General features: G+C 40.2%; 1 protein-coding gene across 1 annotated transcript in view; it reads left to right on the forward strand.

Moving 5' to 3' along the window:
* NRXN3 (neurexin 3) overlaps positions 1–24,112 on the forward strand; it is a 1,487,232-nt gene that overhangs the window by 1,127,941 nt on the left and 335,179 nt on the right. Inside the window, 1 exon segment of the mRNA XM_036018906.1 lies at positions 15,880–16,061. Coding sequence (XP_035874799.1) covers positions 15,880–16,061 — 182 coding nt within the window.

Here is a 24,112-nt window from a genome sequence, read left to right on the forward strand (position 1 = left end):
ATTCTCTCCCAGAACAAATGATAACTGAGCCCAGGAGCCCTTTTGTCCTGGGGGGAGGGGAGCATAAATTCCCTGAAAGTGTCTGTCGCAGGGAATTGCTCTGCATTTGTCATGTCCGCCTCCTGCATCATTCATGAATGTCATAAGAGTCTAAAGAATTGGCAGTTCATAGTGAAGATGACTAAATAGCCATTATACTTGTCTTTCCTGCTGCACAGTGCTTTTAAAGAGATCCCATTCAGATTGTAGCATGCCCTTCCAACCGCCTCTCGTTTCTTGCCTCCCGAGCTGTCTGGCATCAGATCCAAGGAGCACTGTGTCATCAGCCTTACACTTGTTCACACTGAACAGACGTGTGGACTAGCTCTCCAGTTGGCTAATTCCCCTATTGTAGAGACCTTAGGATCTGGAAAGAAATGCCACAAAGCTGAAAAGGAGGTCCTCTTCCAGGGAATAGAGAAACTCAAGTTTTAGCTTAGATGCTATAGCTATTGAACTGTAACTTTTTTGGATGTTTTCTCCTCTCTTTGTCTTCACTTCCTTGTGGACTAAGAATAATGAATCAGAAGAAGACTCCTTTGTATATGATTTGTTATTTTATGTATTCGAATATATGGCTCCAGATCATCATATACCCAATAAAGCATATATATGCAGAGTAAATACTGATGTAGCTCCAACTCACTCTCTCTCTCTCCCTTTCTCTTTCTTTCTCTCTCTCTCTCATGTGCATATAATTTAAACCTGCTCCATAGCGATTCTTACTATGGAAACAGTAACCTTAAGTGACAGAGTGTGATGCAGACACTGGCCTGCAGTGTCCGCATCATTATGGATGAAATGAGACATTCACATGGACTAGTGAGTCCAGTGGAGGAAAAGGGACAGCATGGCTTTTCTCTCAAGGGGAGCAAAAGGCCTCTGCCATGACAGGCCTTTATTTCTCTCTTTCCTCACAATACATGATGACAGTGCACAGGTTCGCTTTTGGTGGTTACTTTTCACAGAAAACAAAGGAGCCAATGCTGTTAATCACATCACAGAAAAGGGATATTTGTAAATGAAAAGGCAAAAGTGGTTGAACTGGTTACACTCATCCTTGGAATGTTTAGCGTGGATTTTAGGAAGTTACTTTCCAGTAAATGTTCTCAATTCAGGGTGAGGGAGTTTTCTAGCAAAAGCAAGACTCAAAGCAGCCTAGGCACATCGCAGGCCTGATTCCCCACAGGAGAACCTATCTGTGGGCGTGGGTCCTGTGCATCTCTGAGTGGGAGCTAGGCCCACACCACGCAGAATGGTCTCCTACAAAAGTTCAGATTAAGTAAAATTGAACAAGAAACATGCTTTTCATTAAGCACCTACTTTAATTCTTTGTATTGTATTTTTTCCATTACCATTTATCCCCCCGTATCTTCTTCCAACTCTACCCACCCCTCTCCTTCCCACAATCACCATCCTGTTGTTTGTGTCCATGAGTTTTTTCTTTGTTGCTCCATCCCTTTACTGCTTCAACACCCTACCCCCAGAGCTGTCAGCCTGCTCTCTGTCTATGAGTCTGCTTGTGTTTTGTCAAGCACGTGCTTTGGAGGTGTCAAGAAATAATATAGAGTGGGCACTGTACTGGAGTTAGGAGAGGAGTTGCAGTTTGGCTCTGCTGCTCACCAGCCATGACCTTGGATAAATTCTATAACCTCTTTAGACCTCAGTATTTGCATCTAGAAACAATGAGAGCAAATAGTAGTTCCTAAATTATCTTCCCAGCCCGTATACCACAGGATTATATGCATCTGGCGTGGGACTCAGTCATCATGGGGGCACAAAGAACCATGTGACATCACCATCGCTTTCAAAGAACCAATAATTTAATCATGTTCATGCAAACCCTAACCCCTGCTGGGCAGCATGATCTACCACAACACCGTCATCTTTGACTGTGAAACATGGATAATTTTTAAAACTATGGTGTGATCTAGTAAATATAAGATGTCTTTGTGCCCTGTTGTTTGTAAGCTTCTTCCCCAAATTTATGACTAGGCAGAATGTTCACTTTAAGGTAAACTTTGGACACATATTAAGGGATTGTGTTAACTGGATTAAATAAAGGAAATTGGATCTTTACTAATTGTGACCAATAAGAGGGCCTCCTTCCGAGAAAATGTGTTTCCTTCTTACTGAAGAGGTCATACCAATGCTACCTCTAGGCCACCAAATGTGTCAATGCAGGTAGGCCCTTCAAATCCAATCTGTCACCTGGAAAAACCTTTTCACTCCTCCTTATCCAGGCATTCTCTGGAAGCGGGAGGGTCGATCAAAATGCCAGCCTTGGCATTTTACATTCTGCTGCTCCAACTATGTGCATCTGATTCATTCTTGCTGCTGGTTTAGGAGAGATGAAAAGGAGCAAAGCTGTTCTCTGAGTTTTCTGATCTGCACTGTGGCAGCCAGAGTCAGAGGAAATGAGGACAATGGGAGAGGGAATAAACCCTCGAGAGCGATGTGTATGTGATCTCTGGCAGGCAGACCCAGTGTTCCCTCGGAGGCTTCAAACACGGAGTCGTTGCTTTAGAGAATCTTGCAGCGTGCAATAAACCTACCACCTAGGCGACACAATGTGAGGCAAAAGCTGAGGCTGAGAGATAAGGACAGACAGGATATATGACTGAATAAAGAACTTTCAATTTCCTTTACTTAGTAGATGAACAAGTATCACATTATTAAAAAAAATACTCACATCAAAAAAACATCTCCTAATCTGAGTGCACATGGGCAATGTCTGAATCTTTGCACATGATTGACTTAATCAGAAGGCCTAATCTAACTAGGAGAAGCACTGTATTAATTTAAATATGGCAGGTGCTATCTAAGTTTACTGCAAGAGCTAAAGACCAATTATCTTCCATTTTTTTTCCACAAAATTGCATTTTCTAAAAAGAGACTGGTGCGTTTGAATATATCCATCATAACAAATCTTCAAGCGTTGATGGAAGTGACTGGCTGTTTATTTGCAGACTGTCATATTGGCATGGTTGAATCATTGCTGAAGTTATCATATTAGAAGTGAGAGAGGGCCCGGGAAATTAGTTTTTATGCACTTGCTGCATGGCTTTGTGAACAGAAGTGTAAGGCTCAGTGTCAAAAGTGCCTCACTCCAGGGCCTGCTGATTAGAGGACAATTTTTTTTAAAGCAGGGATAATGTGCCCACCTACCACAAGGTCCAGGGTGAAGAATAACTAAGAAATTGTTGTGACCATCAGGATCGGAAGAACAGGCACACTTTCAAGGGATGGGGACGGAGAGACTGAGATGGAGGATGTGTTTGAAATATATTTAATTAGGCAGGTGGAATGAGAATCACCAAACATTAGCAAAGGGCAATTGTCTTGTTAAAATAATAAAGGAAGAAAAATAGAAGCTTTATAGCTTATGCTGAGCCTTTAAAGACAATAAAAGATTAAGAGAATTAGGAGGAGCTTATGTATTCAGAGGAAATCAGTTTTAAAAGGAAACTGTAAACTAATTACCGAAATATTACATGATCATGTAATGACGCATTTGTTTGTTGATCAGATGTGAGGGATAAAGTTTTGTTGAATAAATAATGCAAAACAGCTTTGACCACCAGAAGCTGACTTTGATCTGTTCGGTCTTTTGTGTCACTCTTCGTTACAGACTATCACTTTAAGAAGAGCAAAATAATTTGGTCTAACATTCCTAGAGATTTGTTTTATTTAAAGAATGGACATGTTACATATATTAAGCAGAGAAACTGTGTTTTGCTATATTAGGCCTTCTGATTAAGTCAGTTGTGTGAAAAGATTCAGACATTGCTCTCGTGACCTTAGATTGGAAACTCTTTTTTCTGATGTGGGCATTATTTTTTTGAATTATCTAAAACTTACACATCTACCAAGTGAGGAAATCGAAAGTTCTTTATTCAGCCACATATTCTGTCTGTCTTCTTAAATCAAACTGTACCCTGTACCCTGTACCCCGAATTATACCCACCCATAAAACAAACAGCCCAAGGGCTCCATAGGAGAGAATTGCTAAGTTAGAGCCAATCACCTTAAAGATGAACAGTTTGTTGATATATTCATATTTTTCCTGTCCAGTGACATTATAACTATTTTCTTTCTTTCTCTCTCTCTCTTTCTCCTTCTTTCCTTCCTTCCTTCCTTCTATATTTGTTCTGTCCTCAAAAATTATAGTTTCCTTTATATACTTCTTTTTCTGTAGCTTTCTTGTTGAATTATTCCAAGACTTTTTATAGATATTTGTTATTATGGTTGCAGAGAGAGATCCAAATCCCCAAAGCTTACAATATTTTTCAGTTAAAAAAATCAATAGATTGTTTTAATAATAATAATTACTAGGTTGAAATGAAAAAGAAACATCCCAACCATAGTAACAAAAAGTGATCGAGATGATCAAGTGATAAGTTACCCAGGAATTTATTATATAATATAATCTTATTATGGAAATACATTATATAATATATAGTTATATGTGGCAGATCCTGGCCTGCAGGATCTGTGTATGTGGTGACTGCTAGAGAACAAATACACACGGACTACAGAAGTCCTGTGGGGAAACAGAGGATGGCGTGGCCTCTCTCTGAGAGAGAGGGCGAGACAGCCAGAGACCCATGCCTGGACAGGCTTTTATTGCTTCTCTGGGTATATTACAGGGAGCGTAGTCCTAATTTACTATGCACAGGTTCACTGCAGGGGTTATATATTATATGACGTACTATAAAATATATATAGTGTTTTATGTAACCTAATTATGGGAATATTCGAGAATTTCTTTGTCGACAAGAACATGATCAGTTTTACACACACTCTCATTTCATTATATATATAACTAAAGGTGCTTTTTTTATTTTTAGAGAGGGAAGGGAGGGAGAAAGAGAGAGAGAGAGAGAAACATCACTGTGTGGTTGCTGGGGGCTGTGACCTGCAACCCAAGCGTGTGCCCTGACTGGGAATCAAACCTGTGATGCTTTGGTTCTCAGCCCACGTTCAATCCACTGAGCTATGCCAGCCAGGTACTAAATGTGCTTTTATTCTTAGGTTAAATTCCTGTGTAACCTATTACTCAATCAAATTCGTCATTATTTTGACAATTCATTTAACAAGTGCTTAAGTGCCCCTCCACGTGTTCCAGGCACTGTGATAGTTTCCAGGGATTCTTTACTATCCAGACCTCGTCTAGCTGTGGGAAAATAAAATTTGAACTAGCTTAGACTAAACAAGTTAGTTATTGAAAATTTTATGTAACAAAGACAAAAATACAGTTTCACAACATGGATAATTAAAACCAAGTAACCAAAAATGTTAAGATTTTTCTCTCTGTGTCCACCTCTTTTTTTAAAAAAGATTTTATTTATTTATCTTTCAGATAGGGGAAGGAAGGGAGAAAGAGAGGGAGAGAAACAACAAAGTGTGGTTGCCTCTTATCTGCTCCCTACTGAGGACCTGCCCCGAAACCCAGGCATGTGCCCTGGACTGGAAATCAAACCGGTGACCCTTTGGTTCACAGGCTGGCACTCAACCGCTGAGCCACACCAGCCAGGGCTCTGTGTCCAACTCTTGATCAAAAGTTTGACTTCACTCTTTGAGTCAGGGTTTATTTTTTCTTGCAACTTCTTCCCCATGGTAGGAAAGGTTGCCATGGCAGTTGTGTGCATACCTTTTTATCAGACAGGGACTGATGGAGTGTTTTTTTGAGTCCAGGTTAAAAATTACTCAGTGAAGTGCTCTGATTGGTCCAACTTGGGTTAATTTCCACGTCTTAGCCAATCCAGCTGTGTGCATAGGAAAAATCTGTTAAGTAGTTCACAATTCTCATTCAAATTGCATAATTGGAATGGGAGAATAGTAATTTCCATAGGAAGGAGCTAATTTTTCAAGTAAAGAGGGAGAATGTGTGGGGCATAGGGAATAATCAAAGTCTCCTGCAGGTGCCAGAAGTTTGGGTAGTTCCTTCACTTTGAAATTATCACCATTAAATGGAAATACTAAACTATTTCCAGAGTTCTGTATAGCGTACATTAATAGTCATTTTGACCCTAGTTCAACTCTTTGAAATGAGTAGGTAAAGAGATATTATCACCTACTTAATCATGGGGAAACTGAGGCACAGTAAAGCTAAGTGATTGTTATAGACTTGGAAAATGGGCAACATAGTTGAACTTTCTTTTTTTTTTTTTTAATGCTGACATACAAGGTCTGTCCAGAAGGTGCCTAGCCCTGTAATATGAAAAATAGAGACATTTATTGAAGAAGATATAAGAAACATTGTATGTAAGACAACGATTCCTCAGTCCCCTTCAAAGTAGGCGCCTTGGGACCTCACACATTCCTCCCTGTTGCCATCAGCTGCCCTGTGATATTTTTCTTAACCAAATGGATGGTCTGAAATCTCCTCCTTTTCACAGGCGATTTTAGTTTTGAGAAAAGCCAGAAGTCACAGGGCACCAAATCTAGCCTGTAGGGGTGCTGAGTCACCTGGATGATTTGATGTTTCTGCACAGGATGTGATGCATGAGCAGATGCATTGTCACGATGAGCTGCCAAACACCAGTTGCCCATAGCTGCGGTCTTCTGGGTCATACAAAATAGTTTCCATGGAGGATGTTCAAGCTTAAAGCAAACTTTGATGCAAATTCGTTGCTCTACTTGCTCAGTCATTTTGAAAGTGATGGCCACACAGTACACATGTTCACTCAATGGCATGTACTGTCTCCACTGGCTAGTACAGTGAAGTTGTCATTGTTCAGGCATGCACATTCCAATCCACTCTCCTTGGCTGCCAGGTTACCTCAATGTCATGCAAACCATTCTTGTTATATTAACAATCATTGGACTTTTTCCAGACAGGCCTCATAGGTTCTATGACAAAGAGATATCTGTGTCATAGAAGTAAGAGTCATCACCCTTAAAAACATTAGTCAACTTTACCAGTAAAATAGTGTTTTATGAATTAGAGTCACAAATATATCCAAGTCATCTGTTTATAGACTCTGGCCCCTTGAAAGTGTGGAGTCTGTTTCTGTCAAGCATTTAGATCAAAGCACTGGGAATAAGCAACTACTCTCTGTCCGCATATCTTTTTCAAAGAATGTTCAGGACTTAGATATCCCTTGATTGCTCTTATTAGAGAAGGTAATTCTAAACCTGTGGAATAAAGGGAGGCAGACGAAGGTGCTCTGAATTTCCCTTTTATTCTAACTATGTCCCATGAGATCTCACCAGAAGGAGTGAGCTAAAAAAAAAAATGCTACAGAACAGCCTGATGAGTAATTATGAAGTGATCGTTTTTACCTTTTTATGCATTTATATTTTGCCTAAGGACAAATGTGTACATGGTCTTTGCACTTAGTGTTCTGTAAAATAGAATATCATATGTATCTATAGATGGACAGGTAGAGCAATGAGATTTAGAAAATGAAGGGTAACATAAAACAATTTGACTAAAAATGGGTGTGATTTTGTTACCCGAGCCTGCCAAAAATTCACCAAATAAAAATTATTTAATAGTCTTTCTGGTTAGATACTTTTTATAAATTGGAAGCTGTGTCCTACTCCATCATAGGATATGTTGTGAATTCTAATTGATGGGTCTTTATGACATATTTCCACATTGAGATGAAATGACAAAAAGCTGAGATGGATTAATGGACAGATGCCTGAATGACAATGTGGAGATATGAAATATAGGTGAGCCAAGTTTTATTGATTAATTCAATAGCACTTATTCCTGAGAATTCACAGTGTTGATATAGAGATAAATTAAACAGTCCTGTCCTTCAGTAGCTGATGGTACAGAAGGGTTTTAGATTTTCATTTTGTTTGACATTAAAACTTAATATTTTCTTAAACCTGAATACTGTGCCATTTTCTAGAGTTTATTTTGTTTTGCTATGTAAGAAACTAGCTTAGATAAAGAAATTAAATTGAGTTCGGCATGAGATAATTTCTGAAATAAACTTCATCAGAGTCCAGCCTTTAGAGTTCAGAGTTTTACAAGTGTGATGAAATTAAATCAGGAGCCACCTGTTGCCTGACCTTGCTTTACACACTTTACAGACACCAACTTCATACAAAATCACTGTCAGTTAGGTAAAACGGAATGGTCCACCCTGCACTGCCATTTCTATTGTGAGGGAGCTGCATTTTCATCTTGTCTCTATCTTTCTTCTCTCCATCATCATCGCCATTCCCACATAGATGCACAGGTGAAGGTCAAATGCAAGCCTATTAGGAATACAGTTTGACATAATTAAAAGAATGTGTATCATAGAGTTAGAGAGGTCTGGATTAATTTCCTGATGCCACTAGGTCTTGGGCAAGTCATTCTACAGGTCCCTTATCTTTACAACCGGGATAGCAACGGCTGCAGGCTGAATCGTGTCCCCCCAAAGTTCCTATGTTTTCACCATCACCTCCTGTACCTCCAAATGCAACTGTATTTGGCAGTAGCCTCTCTGAAGAGGCAATTAAGTTAAAATGTGGTCATTATGATGGGTTCTCATGCAATATGAGTGGTGTTCTTACAAAAAGAGGAAATTGGGGCGCAGATGAGTCAAGAAGGCAGGCCGTGTCAGGGCACAGGGAGAAGGCAGCTGTTCACCAGCCAAGCCGGGGGCCTCAGAAGAAAGGGACACCACCAACACCTTGATCTTGGGATTCTAGCCTCCAGAATTACAAGAAAATAAAGTTCTGTTGTTTAAGCCACCCAGTCTTTTGTACCTTGTTACGGCAGCCCTAACAAACCATCACAGCAACAATATTTAAGGTGAAAGATATATGAATTCAAAGTATTATACTGTATACTATAATATAATATAGTATCAATATACAGGAGCGGGCAAAAGTAGGTTTACAGTTATTCTTATGGAAAAAGACAAATAATACCATAATTAATATATATTTGTTTTATTTGCCTTTTTCCATACAAACAACTTTAAACCTACTTTTTGCCCACCCCAGTATAATAAATTATTCATACATATAATTAGTATGAATATTAATATTAGTATGAACATTAGTATTATAATTACCATTGTTAAACACTACCAAAGGTTTGTGAAGGAAATAATTGCTCCAAAGGAAAACAATGAGCTTATAATTTTCTTAAGCAAGGGGAAATTTAGGAGTGTCCCTGAAAGCTTTATATTTAGATCAATTTCAATGTGGAAACTATTGTCTTCCTTATCAATAATCATCTTTTTTTCCCTAGTGGAAGCATCCTGAATCTGATGAGTACAAATAATTTTTTTAAATGTTTTCTGATGAAATGTGTTTCTGAAAATATCATTACCTCTAGGACTCAAAAAGTGTCATGACATGTGTTTTGGTCAGCACTTCTGAACATGTCCAGCATCTGTGTGGGATTTCATAGGACACGAGTGTGTAAGGAATCACAGCAGTGAGCCTTTGCAATAAATAGTTGGAATCCAACTTGGAAATAGCACAATGACTTAGTTCCTCTTTAGACTCCCTGGAAAATCCTTGATAACATGCCTGTCCCATGGTCCAACCAAGCATATTTACAAGAATAGGGTTTGCACATGACATATAATTATCCAAGAAGAATGTCTTTTTTAAAATGATATTTATTACCAGAACTAAATAATGGCAGACTTTTTAACTCGTGTAAGAAATTGGGTTAATAGGTAGAATTTATTGGTTTTATACTTTTCTCTCACTACCTCCTATGGAACCTTTGGCATTGGATACAATATATAATGGATTCACTCTGTGCAGAAGTTTTGAGTTCTAGTGTTCCCAAGCAGATTTATACTGACTGAGCTGAAGTAATACTGATTCTGTCGGGAAGCCTTTGACTTGAAACCTTTCTTTAGAATATTGGGACCTGCTTACCTTTGTTTTATTGTTTTGTTTGTTTGTCTGGCTTAGTGCTTTTTAAAAACTCATTCTTTTTTTTGAGAGAGAGGAAGAAATTGCCCCATATGGAGGGAATCCTTGCCTTAGCTGAGCCTTGTTTAGGAAATGGGACTTGGTCATCCCTGATAATATATTTCACTCTTTGGCTATGTTGTCCGTTTCTCTATTAGCTGAACAGTAAATCTGGTTATTTCTTTGCCAAAGATAAAGGATGTCCTTTTATGTTAATGAAATCTCTTTTTTTTAATGTTCAACCCCTTCAGTTTTGCTTTATTTAAGACTACTTGATCATCACTTCCGGTGTTTATTTTTAAAAATTCAGAGTAGGCAAAACAGATCACAATAAGCCATCCATTCAATAAATGCATTGCACGGCTGTTTGTAAAACCTGTATCACTTATCATTTACCTAGTACTCCCTAGTGGCTCCCCCTGGAATACGGAGGTTTTGTTGTTCATAGATTTTCCATCTCTTAATCACCCTCCCTTCCTCCTTATGGAGCTCTTGGTCTCTGGGGATTCCTTTAAGGAAGCTTCGTCTCCCAGGTCAGCAGGACAACCAGAGGGGAGAGAGGGGAGAGTTGAGAAGGGAAGGTCTGGCTCTACTCTTGGTGCCACCACTTAATACCAGATCCAGTCCTTTAATCTCTTGTAACCTTCATTATTTTTAAACCAAAATATTGCCAGTAGTACTTCAGTGATATTGGGGGAAGAGGTATCAAATGAGTTACTCCCAAAGACAGCAATTTGAAAGTCATTTAGAGCTATGAAAATATAAGACCTTACGATTACACACACCCTGCCAGACTCAGGGGTGTGTGTGTGTGTGTGTGTGTGTGTGTGTGTTGGAGGGTGGGGGCCATGCAACAAACTAAATAAAAGAAATCAAGAAACTGCATTCTTTAGGGCATCGGTCATTATGAGATCCTTGAGTGTTATGCCTCCATTTGCTAGAAAAAAACATTTGTTAGGTTGACAGTCTTTCCATTTTGGTTTTATTAGCTATATAGTAATTGATATGAATAAAAGATAGTTTTAGTAGCAATAGTTACATTTAGTGACATAATACATTTTATGTCATTGGTAGTCCACTTATTTTTCAAAAGGATTTACCAATTGAAAATAAAGAATACAAATGTAGATAAGGTTGGCGAAAGAGTAATAAAGAAGAAATAAGAGGTAGGAACCTGAAATAATAGCAGATAGACATATGCCTCAGTGTCACGCAATTTTATTTTAATTTCCTACACAATGTTCAAATAGCTTTAGAGTAGGAGTTGGACGTCTTGTTTCTTATCCTAGCTTACCTACCAGGTGGTTTGCACATTAAGACTTATTTTTATTACTTAATTTATTATTCCACCTGTGACACTTACTCATGAGTAAATTATCTAGTTCTCTTTAAATTTCATACACTAAGGCTTCCCCTGGGAGACCTTCTAACTTGCTTCGTTTTAACACCCACTGAAAACTATTTCAGGGAAAGCCAAATTGCTTTAGGTTTCCTTTAAAAAAAACATAAATATATAACTAGGATTATATTTAAATGCTTCTCTGGAGCCATTTCATCTGTAAATATTTGATGGAGAAAATAATAAATTAATTTCGGGTAGTCTACTATATTTTCTAGCTTCATTTTTTACACACACATGTATGTGTATGTATACACATATGCCTATATATAATTTTATATCTAATGTAAATATTAAAAAGGACCGTGATTATATTCCTGTTATTAATACCCCCCAAAGGTAACATGATATTTACATATGAAAATAGAAGTGGAAACAGTGTTATAATGACAGGGTCATGAGGTTTGTAGATTTCAACAACAATAACAGTAATTATCCAAGTAGTCCTAAATAAGGAAAAGTTGATCAACAATTAAATTGGATTCTAGTAAAATAACCAATAATAAACACCATAAATTTAAGAACTATTTATTGGAGAAATGTGTGAACGGGAAAAAATTTTATCCTTCAATATTCTTGAGAAATCATACATAATCTAATTAATCAGCTGATTGTACAACAAGCACATTGAACTGCCCTCCAGGAGTTGTCCACAATTTCAGTGGGGGCTGTTGTACCCTTTTCTTCCCATTCAACCCCCTTCAAAGAATGTACACCAAAATGTATCTATACCTTCCCATCTAGCCCTGCCAAAATCACCGTCAGCACCATCCCAGTAAATAGCTAGTCAATTACAAAAACAATAAGACAAACCCTTATTGTGGTGCTTTTGAGACAAAAGAAGTTGTGTCTCAAATGTAGTAACGTGTCATACGTGTTGACTACTTGAAGATGGAGTGTATCCACTTTATCTTGGTTAGTACTGACAGTGTGGAGATTTCATTTCTGAAATACTGTGTTGGTTAGAACTGACCAAAGCAACCTCGGCTGCCAACAAACTTTAAATCCTGCAATGTTAAATGGCCAAAACACTACCGTAGTAATGTTTTCTTCAGTTGTATTGATCATTTTTTTGCTAGCAAGCAGGAAATTTACATGGTTCAGGTTTTAATAAATGTAATACAGTTTTAGCAGCAGCATATTAAGGACAGAGAGAAACCAGCAATCAGAACTACTAGGCTCGGGGGAGAAAACATTTGATGTGACATTGCATGGCTTAGAAATGAAAATCTTTAATGGTTTAAGAAGGGTTCTTATAGTTTCTGGGATGTTCCCAAAAAGTTGATTTGTAATCCACATTTAAAAATAATAAAATTAACTTTTTTAATTTGAAAATGTAAACCAAAATAATATCATGTTCCCCCTGGGACTGTAGGCATTTTATATTAAAATTAAGTGAAAGCTTGTATTTATCTTTTAAAACCATTCAAGATAGCAAAGTAACTGAGGAGAAAAAATAACAGATTACCAGAGAGAAAGTTGTAACTATTAACTTCCTCTAAAGCCAACTTTGGACCATGGGAGCATTCAGGGTCTTTATCACCCTTACTAGTAAATTCAATACCAAGAATACATATTTTAATATTTATTTGTACATAGCAGAATAAGCCATATGGTAAGGACTTTGTATTTTTTCTACCTTTTTGACCTACAAAGTTAGAATTATCTAACACAATGATATCCTAAATTCAGAATAACAGAAGCAATAAAATGATTTTAAATCATATTTTGTATCTACTTAGCCTAATATTGTCACAGTGAGATTTTGTTCTTCATTTATTTAAAAATTGAAGCCATGATGACCTCCTAACCGTTGTATGTAAAAGGTTGTATATTTATCTTTTTTTAAAGATTTATTTATTTTTAGAGAGGGAAGGGAGGGAGGAAAAGAGAGAGAGAGAAACATGAATGTGCGGTTGCTGGGGCCATGGCCTGCAACCCTGGCATGTGCCCTGGTTGGGAATCGAACCTGCAATACTTTGGTTCGCAGCCCGCGCTCAATCCACTGAGCTATGCCAGCCAGGGCTCTGTATTTATCTTTTAAAATGTCCTTCCTCTTTATAATGAAAGTTATTGAACACTGTGGTGGGTGGGCAACAGAAGCAGAGGAGAAGGTTTGTGGTTATTTGTATGGTGAGAAGACCAGATTAGCTCTTGCAAACATGCCAGATTTGGGGGCTATGGCTTTGTTTTTGTTCCATTTTATGCCTAGGGGAAGATGTGAAATGAATGAAGTCCAGTCAACTTTGAAGTATTGCTACAGTTTATTGTATAATTATATTAAGCTGTATGAATGGCATATGGTAAAGACAAGCTTTTGGAGACAGGAAGGTTAAGCTGCAGACTTAAAGGAGGTGCCACTTAATTAAGTTAGATATTTGAATCTGTGTTTCCAAACAGTGTTAACAAATGAGATAGCCCATAAAACAGTTGGGATGATGCAGTTAATGAATTTGAAAAGGTTTTGCAAACTGTAAAGGGCCATACATGTCTGTTGCTGTTATCAGCTTTCGAGTTGTTCTTTTCTCAGGGACAAAATCATTTCCTGATCGAGTATGGATTTATCTCTGTAGCAGAATCTGCTATATATTTAGGATAGAATAGTGTGAGATTTTATAAATTGCAACAAAATGTGACAGGCTGATTAGCAATTTTTGATGATTCTATACATTAATCACTGAGTAACCTTCGGTTTTCCAAATAAAGAGTAAAGGCTGTGGTGTGACAGTTGTAATGATCACAAAAAGAATTATTTAAATTCTGCACAGATGGAGAGATATCAAGGGCAAATCATTACATCTATACTTCTGATTTTAAGAAGCTTTTAGCATGATTGTGGATGGTGAGGAGCAAGCATTGTTTTGCGTATAGTTTTAATCAGAACTTTCCATACCACAATCCCAAATTCACCAGGTGATGGGAGGACTTTTCAGACACTCTTTGCTAAGGACGGAAAAATTTGTGAGAGAAAAATAATGTTATGCCACATGGAATATACAAACTGAACATATTGGAGCAGCTAGAATAGTGACCTTTCAAAAAGGGACAAATTAGATTTCATGTGTCTCAGAATATAATGTGGCTTAGTGCTTAGACAATGATGATACACAACATATCCTCCCATTTCTAGCCTCATAGCAGTTTACTTTATTATTTCTAAATGAGCTGCATAACTCATTTCTTCTTCAAACAGCATCATTCAACCTAATAGTCTCTGTAAACTAAATGTAGACCAGTGCTTAAGATTTTCAGTGAATGCTAAAGATATCTGGATGCTTGTCTAATGTTCCTTTAAAATATTTTCGAGCATTGGACTGTGTTCAGTCAGAAACATATGAGACAATCTGGTGCCAAATGGTCTTTGAACTTGAAGATACGGTAACATATGGAAGTACTCACTGTGGGTAACATGCACACAGCCATAGGAACTGCAATCCTGTGGTCTGTTCTGGCCACCAAATTTGAATGTGTTTCCCCAGATTCAGAGCTAAAGATTATATATTTCTTAGAAAATAATGCAATAAATAATGAATAATATAAGAAAATAAAAAAAACTTGTTTTATGAACCCAGATATTTTCAATTTATGAGATACAGATGTTTTCTTTATTTTTCTTCCTGCTTGCTTTCTAAATATTTTTAAATTAATATCTTGTTACTAACACATGGGTCTGTAACTAATAATAGTAAATAATAGTAAAAACACCGATAAACCCAATCATCATAATTGACAATACCACTTGTCATCATACTGAGATTTTTTTCTGTCTCCTATATATTCTTTTACTTTGCTTTTCTTTCTTTCTTTCTTTCTTTCTTTCTTTCTTTCTTTCTTTCGGTAATTTAGTTTGGAAAAGGAGATGGAAACTATTGTATAATACCAGATAAACACCACCACTAGAGGAAAATAATAAGGTTAATTTTTCAAAGGCCTCTGAAATTAATTTTTATCATCTTTTGTGTAGCAACATAACAGTGCAATAGGCCAAGGCTGTCTGTCAATCATCTCAGCTGGTTTTCTGCGGCTCCAGCTTCCCTCTCTGCGGGGGTGGTAGAGGTCCAGGCATGAAGTGATGGCCCGGGACCCTCCACGTTACCTGCAGTTTTGTGCGGTGTCTCTGGAGCTCCTCCCAGCTCCACTGACTAGAGTGTCCTGATAGCTAGAGAGATGGGGGCGGGGGAGTCACTTTCTATTGGTGTCTGTCCTGGAAGAGATGGAACATTAATCCCGCTCTTGAGGAAGATGGAAAAGCTGTTTGTCACATGTCCCACAGCTCTAAGACACAGCGTGGGACTTGCCCTCTGCCATGAGGCAGCAGGAACTGAAGATGTTCAGAATGTCTCTCGCCAACATCTGCTTTGTTATTAATTCATTTTGCCTGCATCTTTAATTCGAGGTGACAGCCACCATTAGAGGCTTTGGATGTCATCCCTCTCAGTCACCAAATACTGGCAGGTGGGGGCTGTTTCCTCCCCACAGGAGTCTCAACAGTGTGCCTACCTCTGGCAGCACGTGATTCGGTGCCCTGATGGCTCCCTTTCTCCTTGCATTTGCAGCTGGCGCTACCTACATCTTCGGGAAGAGCGGAGGCCTCATCCTGTACACTTGGCCGGCCAACGACAGACCCAGCACGCGCTCAGACCGCCTTGCTGTGGGCTTCAGCACCACTGTGAAGGATGGCATCTTGGTTCGCATCGACAGCGCCCCAGGCCTCGGTGACTTCCTCCAGCTGCACATAGTGAGTACCAGGCCTCCGCCTGGATCCTCTTGTCCTCCTGGTGATCTGAGTTGGTGAGCCAGATAAGTACAGCTGAACGTTCTAGATAGACACGGCAAAGGCGGGAATGCTTATAAAAGTTGCCTACGTGTGTTGCTGTTATATCCGAGGGACTGTCTGTGTGTGTTAAACCTCAGTCTCCCCTTCAGTTGTGAACCATGATGCCTGTAGGGTGCCTCAGGGCTGAAAAATGAAAAACCGTGCCCATGGAGACTCGCATCCTAACCATGTGCTTTGACCTGTCAGGAAACTTTGAGCAGACTGCCAGGTGTGAGTAAGAGAGGCACCTGGTGTGATTCATCTTCACCTGGTTTAAGCAGCAAAACCAGTTTGCATGTTCATGGTCTCCTAGGCTAGGGGGTCAGTAAAATGTTCTATGAAGGGCCAGGTAGTAAATATTTTGGTCTTTGGGTATCATACAGTCTCTATCAGAGCTACTCCACCCCGTAGCTGTAGGCAATGTCCTTTGAAAAAGCATGTGTGACTGTGTTTCAATACAAAATATACTTATTAAAACAGGTCCCTGGCTGTACTTTTGTGCCCCTGTTCTAGGCTGTGAACTTCCTCATAGAGATGTAAAGAGCACGTGATAAAAAAAAACAAGGTCAGAGTGTGCGGGGCAGAAAGAGACAAGCACAGTGGCCAACAACAGTTGGTGTGTTCGTGTGTCCTGTATATTCAACACCAGCCCAATAGGACTGCACCCTCCGTCATTGCAGATCATTAAGAATGCAGTGCAATTCTAAGAAATTAAAATGATTTGGAGGAAAAATTACTTCATTATGAGGATAGAAAATATTTTAATAGCAACAATTAACCCATTTTATCACCTGTGCAGTCTGCAGTTAAGAAAGTAGGCTAAAGGAGGATATGATTCTCATCCGTAAGTACCCAGAGTGCAGCCACCAAGAGCAAAGAGAGGAATTGTTCTCATTAGTTAGCAGTGACAAGGCTAGAAAGAATGGATTTAATTTGGAGCAATAAGAATTCGGTTTAAATAGGAGGGGGGAAAGCAGTTAAGAGGGAAGATCAACTGGGGATTACCACCAACCTCCAAAAAGAAGGAAAAGGAACATTTGCTGGCGATCTTCGCGTTCGAGTTTCACTAATGTGCTGGCCTCCCAGGGAAATCAGAGGCTGGGATTTCGTTGCCGGTGTCCCAAGCAGAGGTGGCTGCCTGGCCGACACCACCTACAAGCCCAGCCCTCGAGTCAGTGTCCATCTCCAGCCCCTCTTCCTCCCACTGCCTTGGGAATAGGAGCAGCTTGAAGTGTGAAGTTTGAGCTGAAAGCCTGTCTGGTCTCAACGTGAGTCAAGACTCTGTTTAGGAGTTCTGGGAGCAGCCAGTTAGAAATGACCCCCTTCACCTTCAAAATGTGGCAGAGGGCTCTTGAATGGGGTTGTGAACATTTAATGCACTCTCGGATGCTTCAGGAACCATAGGGCACTATGAGTCTGAGCTTAAGCACTTTAAAAGGCCATGCCATGGAGCCCAGGGTAAGTCAGCCAGAATCATAGCAAGTATGGTTTATCTCTATTTGGCCTAGAAGAGCCACCATAATTTACAAAACTCAGTGAGATTTATGCTGCATATAACTTAATGACTAATTCATGGCGGTGATAACTAGGTGATTATCACCAGCTCACTTGCGTTTTCCTGGTGATTTATCTTCCTTTCTTGCTTGGTCTGACTTGCTGAGAAAAGTAGGATTTGGTGCAGCCACGAGCACCTTTTTTGAGAGCGATCATGTGCAACTAGTTTGCCGGTTTCTCCAATTCCTGCTTTGTAGAGCATATCCGTTTTTAAGAGACATGTTTTCTTATTTTCTGACCGTTTCCTCGAAATGGGCACTGTTTTTATAAAGTGGATGTGAAGATTCTGGAAACTGCCAAGAGGAACCATACATTCCAAATTTTACCTCAAAATATACGGTGCCCCCTTGGGTCCTATGGCCTTACTCCAGTGGGGCTGCCATTGCTTAAACCTTTTAGAAAAACCTGAACTGATTTTCTGTCCTTCAGAGCTTGGGGTAGAAAAGGATATTATCTGATTTTTTTTTTTTAGAGAAAAAGAAAAGAGACCCTTTGGTGTGGAGAAACCACGTGGCTGTGCACTGCACCTGAAATGTTGGCGGCCGTCTCAGGCATGGGGCCACTGTATCGGTGTAGTCATTTCAAACCATTTTGAAATTCCCTAGTGGGTTATCTCTGGTGTCTACAGAGATAAAAGCCATGTGACTGTATCCAAAAAAAAATGTATTTATGAAAACAGGCTGCAGGCTCTATACTTTGGTGACCTCTACCTTAGGCTACAAAGTTCCTTATAAAGTCATAAAGAAAATGCCATTAAAACTGAGTCCAGAGTGGGAATATAGGAATCCAAGTGGGAGACTGTAAGATTTTATTATAATACCAAGCTCTTGTGTTGGGTATTTATACAGATGCATCAGGAAAATGAAGCCACGAATACATACTAAGATACTTTTATGTGATTTTTACAATCTGTAAAACATGGATTTGTTTATTGAATGCAGTTTGTTCCCATGCACTAAGGAAACTTATTTCAAAGGAAAGGATTTAAAGGCATTGATGAAAGTAGAGAGAGTTGGGCAGGAAGTGAAAGGTTTCGTTCCCCGCTACAGTTCACCTAGGAGGGGAGAAACTCCCTGGGGGGAAAAAGGGAAAAGTGATGGCAGGTGTGAAGAAGAGGTGAAAGCAGGGTAAGCCCTAGGGACAGGGTAGGAAAGAAAGAAGTGGGCCTGGGGAAGGGAAGACAAGAGGACAGACTGCCTGCAGATGTGGGAAAGAGGGGAGAGAAGAGAGAGAGAGACAGAATGAATGAATGGAGAGTTTGTGTTTCATAAACTGGTGCCGAAGGCAGTTCTTTGGAATTCCTAAGTGTTTTGAGTAGCAGTAACAGTGTCATTGAAGAAGCCCCTGTGTTCCCAAGTTAGCTCATCTGAAGGGAGAGCAAATGCTGTTACGAGAACACCCTGAGCTGAGCACACATCCCCAAGGAGACCTGCCTGTGTAGGTCCCCCGAGCAAGAAGCAAGAACGGCAAACAGGCTTCGCTTTGCCTGTCAGCTCTCGATGCTTCTCACTCTCTCGCTTTCTCACTTTGAGCTTTACACCAGAAAGACGTGTGAGGGCAGCAGGCGAATCCAGCAAGTAGGAGTTCCGGCTTCCACTAGCCACGCCTGCCACCTGTGCAGAAACGGGACTTTGTGGAAAGACATATGCTGCCCATTTATTAACCTGTTCTAGGCTGTCCATTATCCTGCACTACACACTTGAACGTCCTCATTTCTTTTCCTTTGCCATCCTGAAATCCCCGCACATTAACACTTCCTTCGGAAAATAGATATCTTGTTAAACTCACATTTCACTGGAGGCCCTTGAATCATTTCCTGACTGGTTAATGTAGTCAGTCTTATTACACGATCCTTCTCACACCAGGCGAAGGGCTGCAGCTCTAGCGGAATTTGAGTTTTGTGTGGCGAGTTAGGGGAGAGGAGGAGCAACACACACGACTCACTGGGGGACATACAACATTTGGGGGAGTGGTAGAAATACGTGGAGAATGCTTGGGTGGAATGAAGGTGTCAGTACCCTAAGGTAAAGAATAGGTGCAAAAAGCGGGGAAGGGCAGCAAGACAAAGTTGGGTGGGGCCTGGGCACAATGTTTTCTATATCACAGTTTGCTCAGATTGTCTGTCGTTCCGGCTGGAGCAGCAGAGGCTCCTCTTGCTTTTGCTGGTTCTTTTAAAACCTGTCTTCCCTCTCATCTGGGCCTCATGCTGCGTAAACAGGCTTCGATAACAAGTCTTGAACAAGACTAGGATTGGATCATTATAGAAGATCAGAGAGGGCTAAGAGATCAAATAATTTAACAATTGTTTCCTTCAAATTAGTTTGCATTTCTTTGTTTTTGGTTCGCACTTCCTTGATGCACGATTTTCTGTGTCTATGATATTAGTGAAAACACACATAAAATGTGTCTGACCAAGGCAAACAGATGTTTGTTGAAACGCATGTGCAGGAAATGAAATTCTGTAGGGGGCGGGGACCTTAAGGCAGAGGGATTTTTTACAAATCATGATTTCAAATATAAGTTTCCTCCACTGAAATCTGCTGTTGAGAAATTAATCGGGTCAACACTTGGAGAGCAGCTGCTATTGTTTTAAGTGACATCTGCCCATCTGACACCCATCTAGGCTCCATGGTGTCGTGTTACCCTCACCTTCACTCATACAAAGGACCAGAGTGCCTGCTGCTGCTGTCATGAAACTCTTGGCAACCTCCTTTCACCACTTACAGAACAGAGGATGGGGAGAACTGGGCAACCACTAGCTTTTCTTCATATAGTTATTGCAGAGTGTGAAAAAGACATTCTATTAATTTCTTTCTCCCTGTGTGTAATTTACAGTAAATCCTTTTGGATTCGTTTTTTAATTATGAGCCTTTCAGGAACAGTGAAAATTTAGATGTCAGGGCCCCTGTTTTTGTTTGATCAGAAACTATAACCTTCCCCATTGGTTTTCCCTCAGACTTATAATGGAGGTTCTGAAATAAAACAAGGAGGAGACCACAAAGGACCACTGTCCAGCCTGACCACCTTTCCATAATGGCAAAGTGTGCTTCTTCCTGAACTGCCTGCCCCAGAGAGAAGGCTGAAGGCCGGTGGTGTTCTTTCAGTGCCGTGTCAGGGGAAACTGGATATTTATTAAGCTTGGTTTGCATAGTATTGCTTTTTATCATTTAGAGTATTTGAAGAGACTTCTGGAGAGTAAGGGGGAGCAGAGATGAAAATGATAAACGGTCTGCCCGTCACGTCCGTTGCATCTTGAATTGCTGGTCTGGAAGCTTCGTGGGGCCATCTCTGTGTGGGGTATTTAGAGTGAACCATCACCATCTGCAGGGTTCATCTTTAGCAAGGTGAGGTGGCTGTTAGCTTAGATTCATCTCTGGATTTGGCCAGGGGCAGAACTGGGTTTGATCTGGAGAATGCATTTGGGGGAATCTGCAGAGGCGTACAGAGGAAAGCTGGGATTTCTAAGACTGGTGAAGCAAGTCGAGAGGGAAAGAACAAGAGGCACCACAAAGGTGCCCAAAAGACGCAATTTCGTCTCCCACAGAGTGCTGCACGCTGCAGGTCGGCTCTGTATTTCCTTTCAGTGCTATTTGTTCTCCGTGAAAAAGGCCTCTTTGGGTTTTCTGGGCTTAGGAGCTTTTCCAGATCACTAGGCACTTCCGTGGAGGGGCCTGCCGGGGACCCTGTCTGCCCCTCCCAGGTGGGCCCTTTCATCCGGGCAGAGCTGGGGGAGGAGGTGGGAGAAGCCAGTGGAAGCAGGGATTTGAGCGAGTGACTGCTTATGTAAGCAGGACCAGAGGCAGCTGCCTGCATGGGGCTTCGTGTGTGTTTTCTCAGATCTCTGTTTTCCCCAAGATATTTCCATCCACATCTGTTTACTTTGATTCCGCACTTGTTCTTTGAGAGGCAGCGTGCCACTGTGGAAAAATGTATGTAATTTGCAATGGAAAGATTTGAAGGTGGGCCTCATTTCTTCAGTGTCCAGTTAGCTGTTTGGCTCGAAGGAAGGCACCCCTCCTCTTCTTTAAAATGGGCACAAAAAATCTTATGTCACAGGGTTTACTGGAGGTTCAAGTGAAATAAAGAATTTGGAAGTTGTTATCAGCAAAGGACTGCACACCTATAGATAGGTGGTTGGCTTGATGAAATATCCCGAAGGTGATGACTTCACCAGACCAAAAAAAAAAAAGTCCATGAAAGAAGGGCTGTTTTAAAATTGAAGGTAGAATCTCATTCTAAGTATTTTTAAACACCTGTTGGGACTGTTTCTGCAAACAAATTCCTATTTTATCTATCAAAAGCAAAACATTATGAACTAATTAGATCCACAATGGAGAGTTTTGGAGTGTCCTGTTAGCTCATAACGGAGAGCCAGTTGTGTGTGAACGAGGCCTGGTTAGGCAGGTCAACAGCATCGGTGGGCTTCTGCAGCTTCCTGGTGTCTCCGTGTAGAACATTGTGTCTCTGTACAGTGTCACCAGGTGATGCTTTGTGGCTCTATTGCCCTTTGGGATAATGTCCCAAGGGGGTCTCTACTCAACACTTAAAAAAGTATAATCCACCTCGCCCTGAAGTTCCTTCTTTAACTGTATGTGCCATGGAAAATAGAAGCATCCATCCTTCCCAGAGAAGAAGGGAAGGGGGAGGAGGAGGAGAGAGCAGAGGGGAGAAGAAGGAAAAGAACAAAACAATAACGAGGATCAGCAGGACCTCTCTAGGGTTCATATGCAAGTGGTCGAAGCTCCACCAAGCACCCCTGATGAAGACATAAGGGCCCTGGCTTTATATATTTGGGGATTATGAGAACTTAAAAAAGTCATTGCTGGAACCAAGGTCTGAATATGGGTACATCCAGACCGAGAGGAGATGAGTCGCTGCTACCACCAAGGTAACTGGGAACCCAAAAGCACATATACAAATGAAAGGATTTCATAGATTTGGATTTCTCAAAATTGGAATGAGAAGTGAATGATAAATTCAGTGTGCAAATGAAACATACAATAACGCCATCATAAAAACTGAGGTGACAAATTGTATGGAAAATATTTTATGGCTGGAAGACAATTATGAGAAGCAGAGGACAAATGGCCGTATCTTTCTCATTTATCACTTATACCAATGACCCTTTGGCTATAAACTGATGGTGGTCATGTTTCAGAATCCTCAACGCATGCACAATTTCAATTTAGAAACATTTAGATTAAGATAGCTTATGAGTGTTATTCATTATATGTAAGTTGAGTATCTTTTTATGTGCCAGGAAACGTGATACATTTTGGGGATACTGTGATCAACCTTGGCTTACCTGGAGCTAACAGACTGGAAAGACCACAGTAATTAAAATAGGAGAAATTAGGGGTTTTTTTTAACACACATTCTGAGGTTATGTATATAAAACTCTTGCATAACTCCTGGAATATAGTAAGCCTTTAATCATGGATAGCTTTTATAGTATTGGTACTTTTTCTTCTGTCAACATTTTTTTAAAGTCAAAGAAAAGAGTATATTTTATTTTCCTAAATAATGAATACACTTTAATCAGACCTCTGAGATTGTAACTCAAGTAATACAAAGTTCTAGGAGGAGTCGGGATGCTACAAATTTAGAGCCAGTCTCGTGGTAGCCTAGATGCCTACCGTGATCCAATAGCTGACAGTTCCAAGTAACAGAGGCTTTCTGGACAGATGAATCTGAAGTTCAGCCAACAAGGCCAACTCCGGCGAGTGCTGTCACTCACATGACTTAGTGGCAAGCCTGCCTAACACCGTCGGTTGCATGAACTATCTCCTTGACCCACCACTTGCACTGTTACTAGTCATTATGACTGGGGTATTGTTCAGTGCATCAGGGCAAGAAAAAAGTCATTGGCTCCTTGAAGCTGCAGGTGGATTTTTAAGCCCTGGCTGCATTCAGAAAGTATGGATGCGTACCGTATTGATGGTGGAATTCATTAGCCACCCTCCCCTAGCTCTTATGCTTAGGTCCTGATGCTGTCACTGCTGCTGTTTCATCTTGTTAGTGTTTCCTTAATAGGTGGCAGAGGGAATGTATAATTGTATTAGCTTCAAAGATGGAAATGACAGCCAGACCTGTCATTTTCCAGCCTGCGATGACACCGTTGGAGCCTAGAATCACTTAAAGACATTTAAATAAGCCCTGTTGATGGACCGACCTAACCTTCATCCTAAAGTCGGTTTATACTCAGGATAACAGGAGATAACTGGCAATTAAATCTCATGTTCTATTCTTGATTCCTCAGTTAGCCTCTTTGAATTAGGTTTATTTTTCTACCCCTTTTTTAAAAATAAAATAACAGATATTTTAATGGTGTAGATGATTATTTCCTATAGCTTCTTAGGACTACGTCTTTAGACATCACTGCTATCACCACTAATGCTGACTGACAAGGTACCAGACAC

The sequence above is a fragment of the Phyllostomus discolor genome, chromosome 1 (assembly GCF_004126475.2).
Source record: "Phyllostomus discolor isolate MPI-MPIP mPhyDis1 chromosome 1, mPhyDis1.pri.v3, whole genome shotgun sequence".
NCBI classification, from domain to species: Eukaryota; Metazoa; Chordata; class Mammalia; order Chiroptera; family Phyllostomidae; genus Phyllostomus; species Phyllostomus discolor.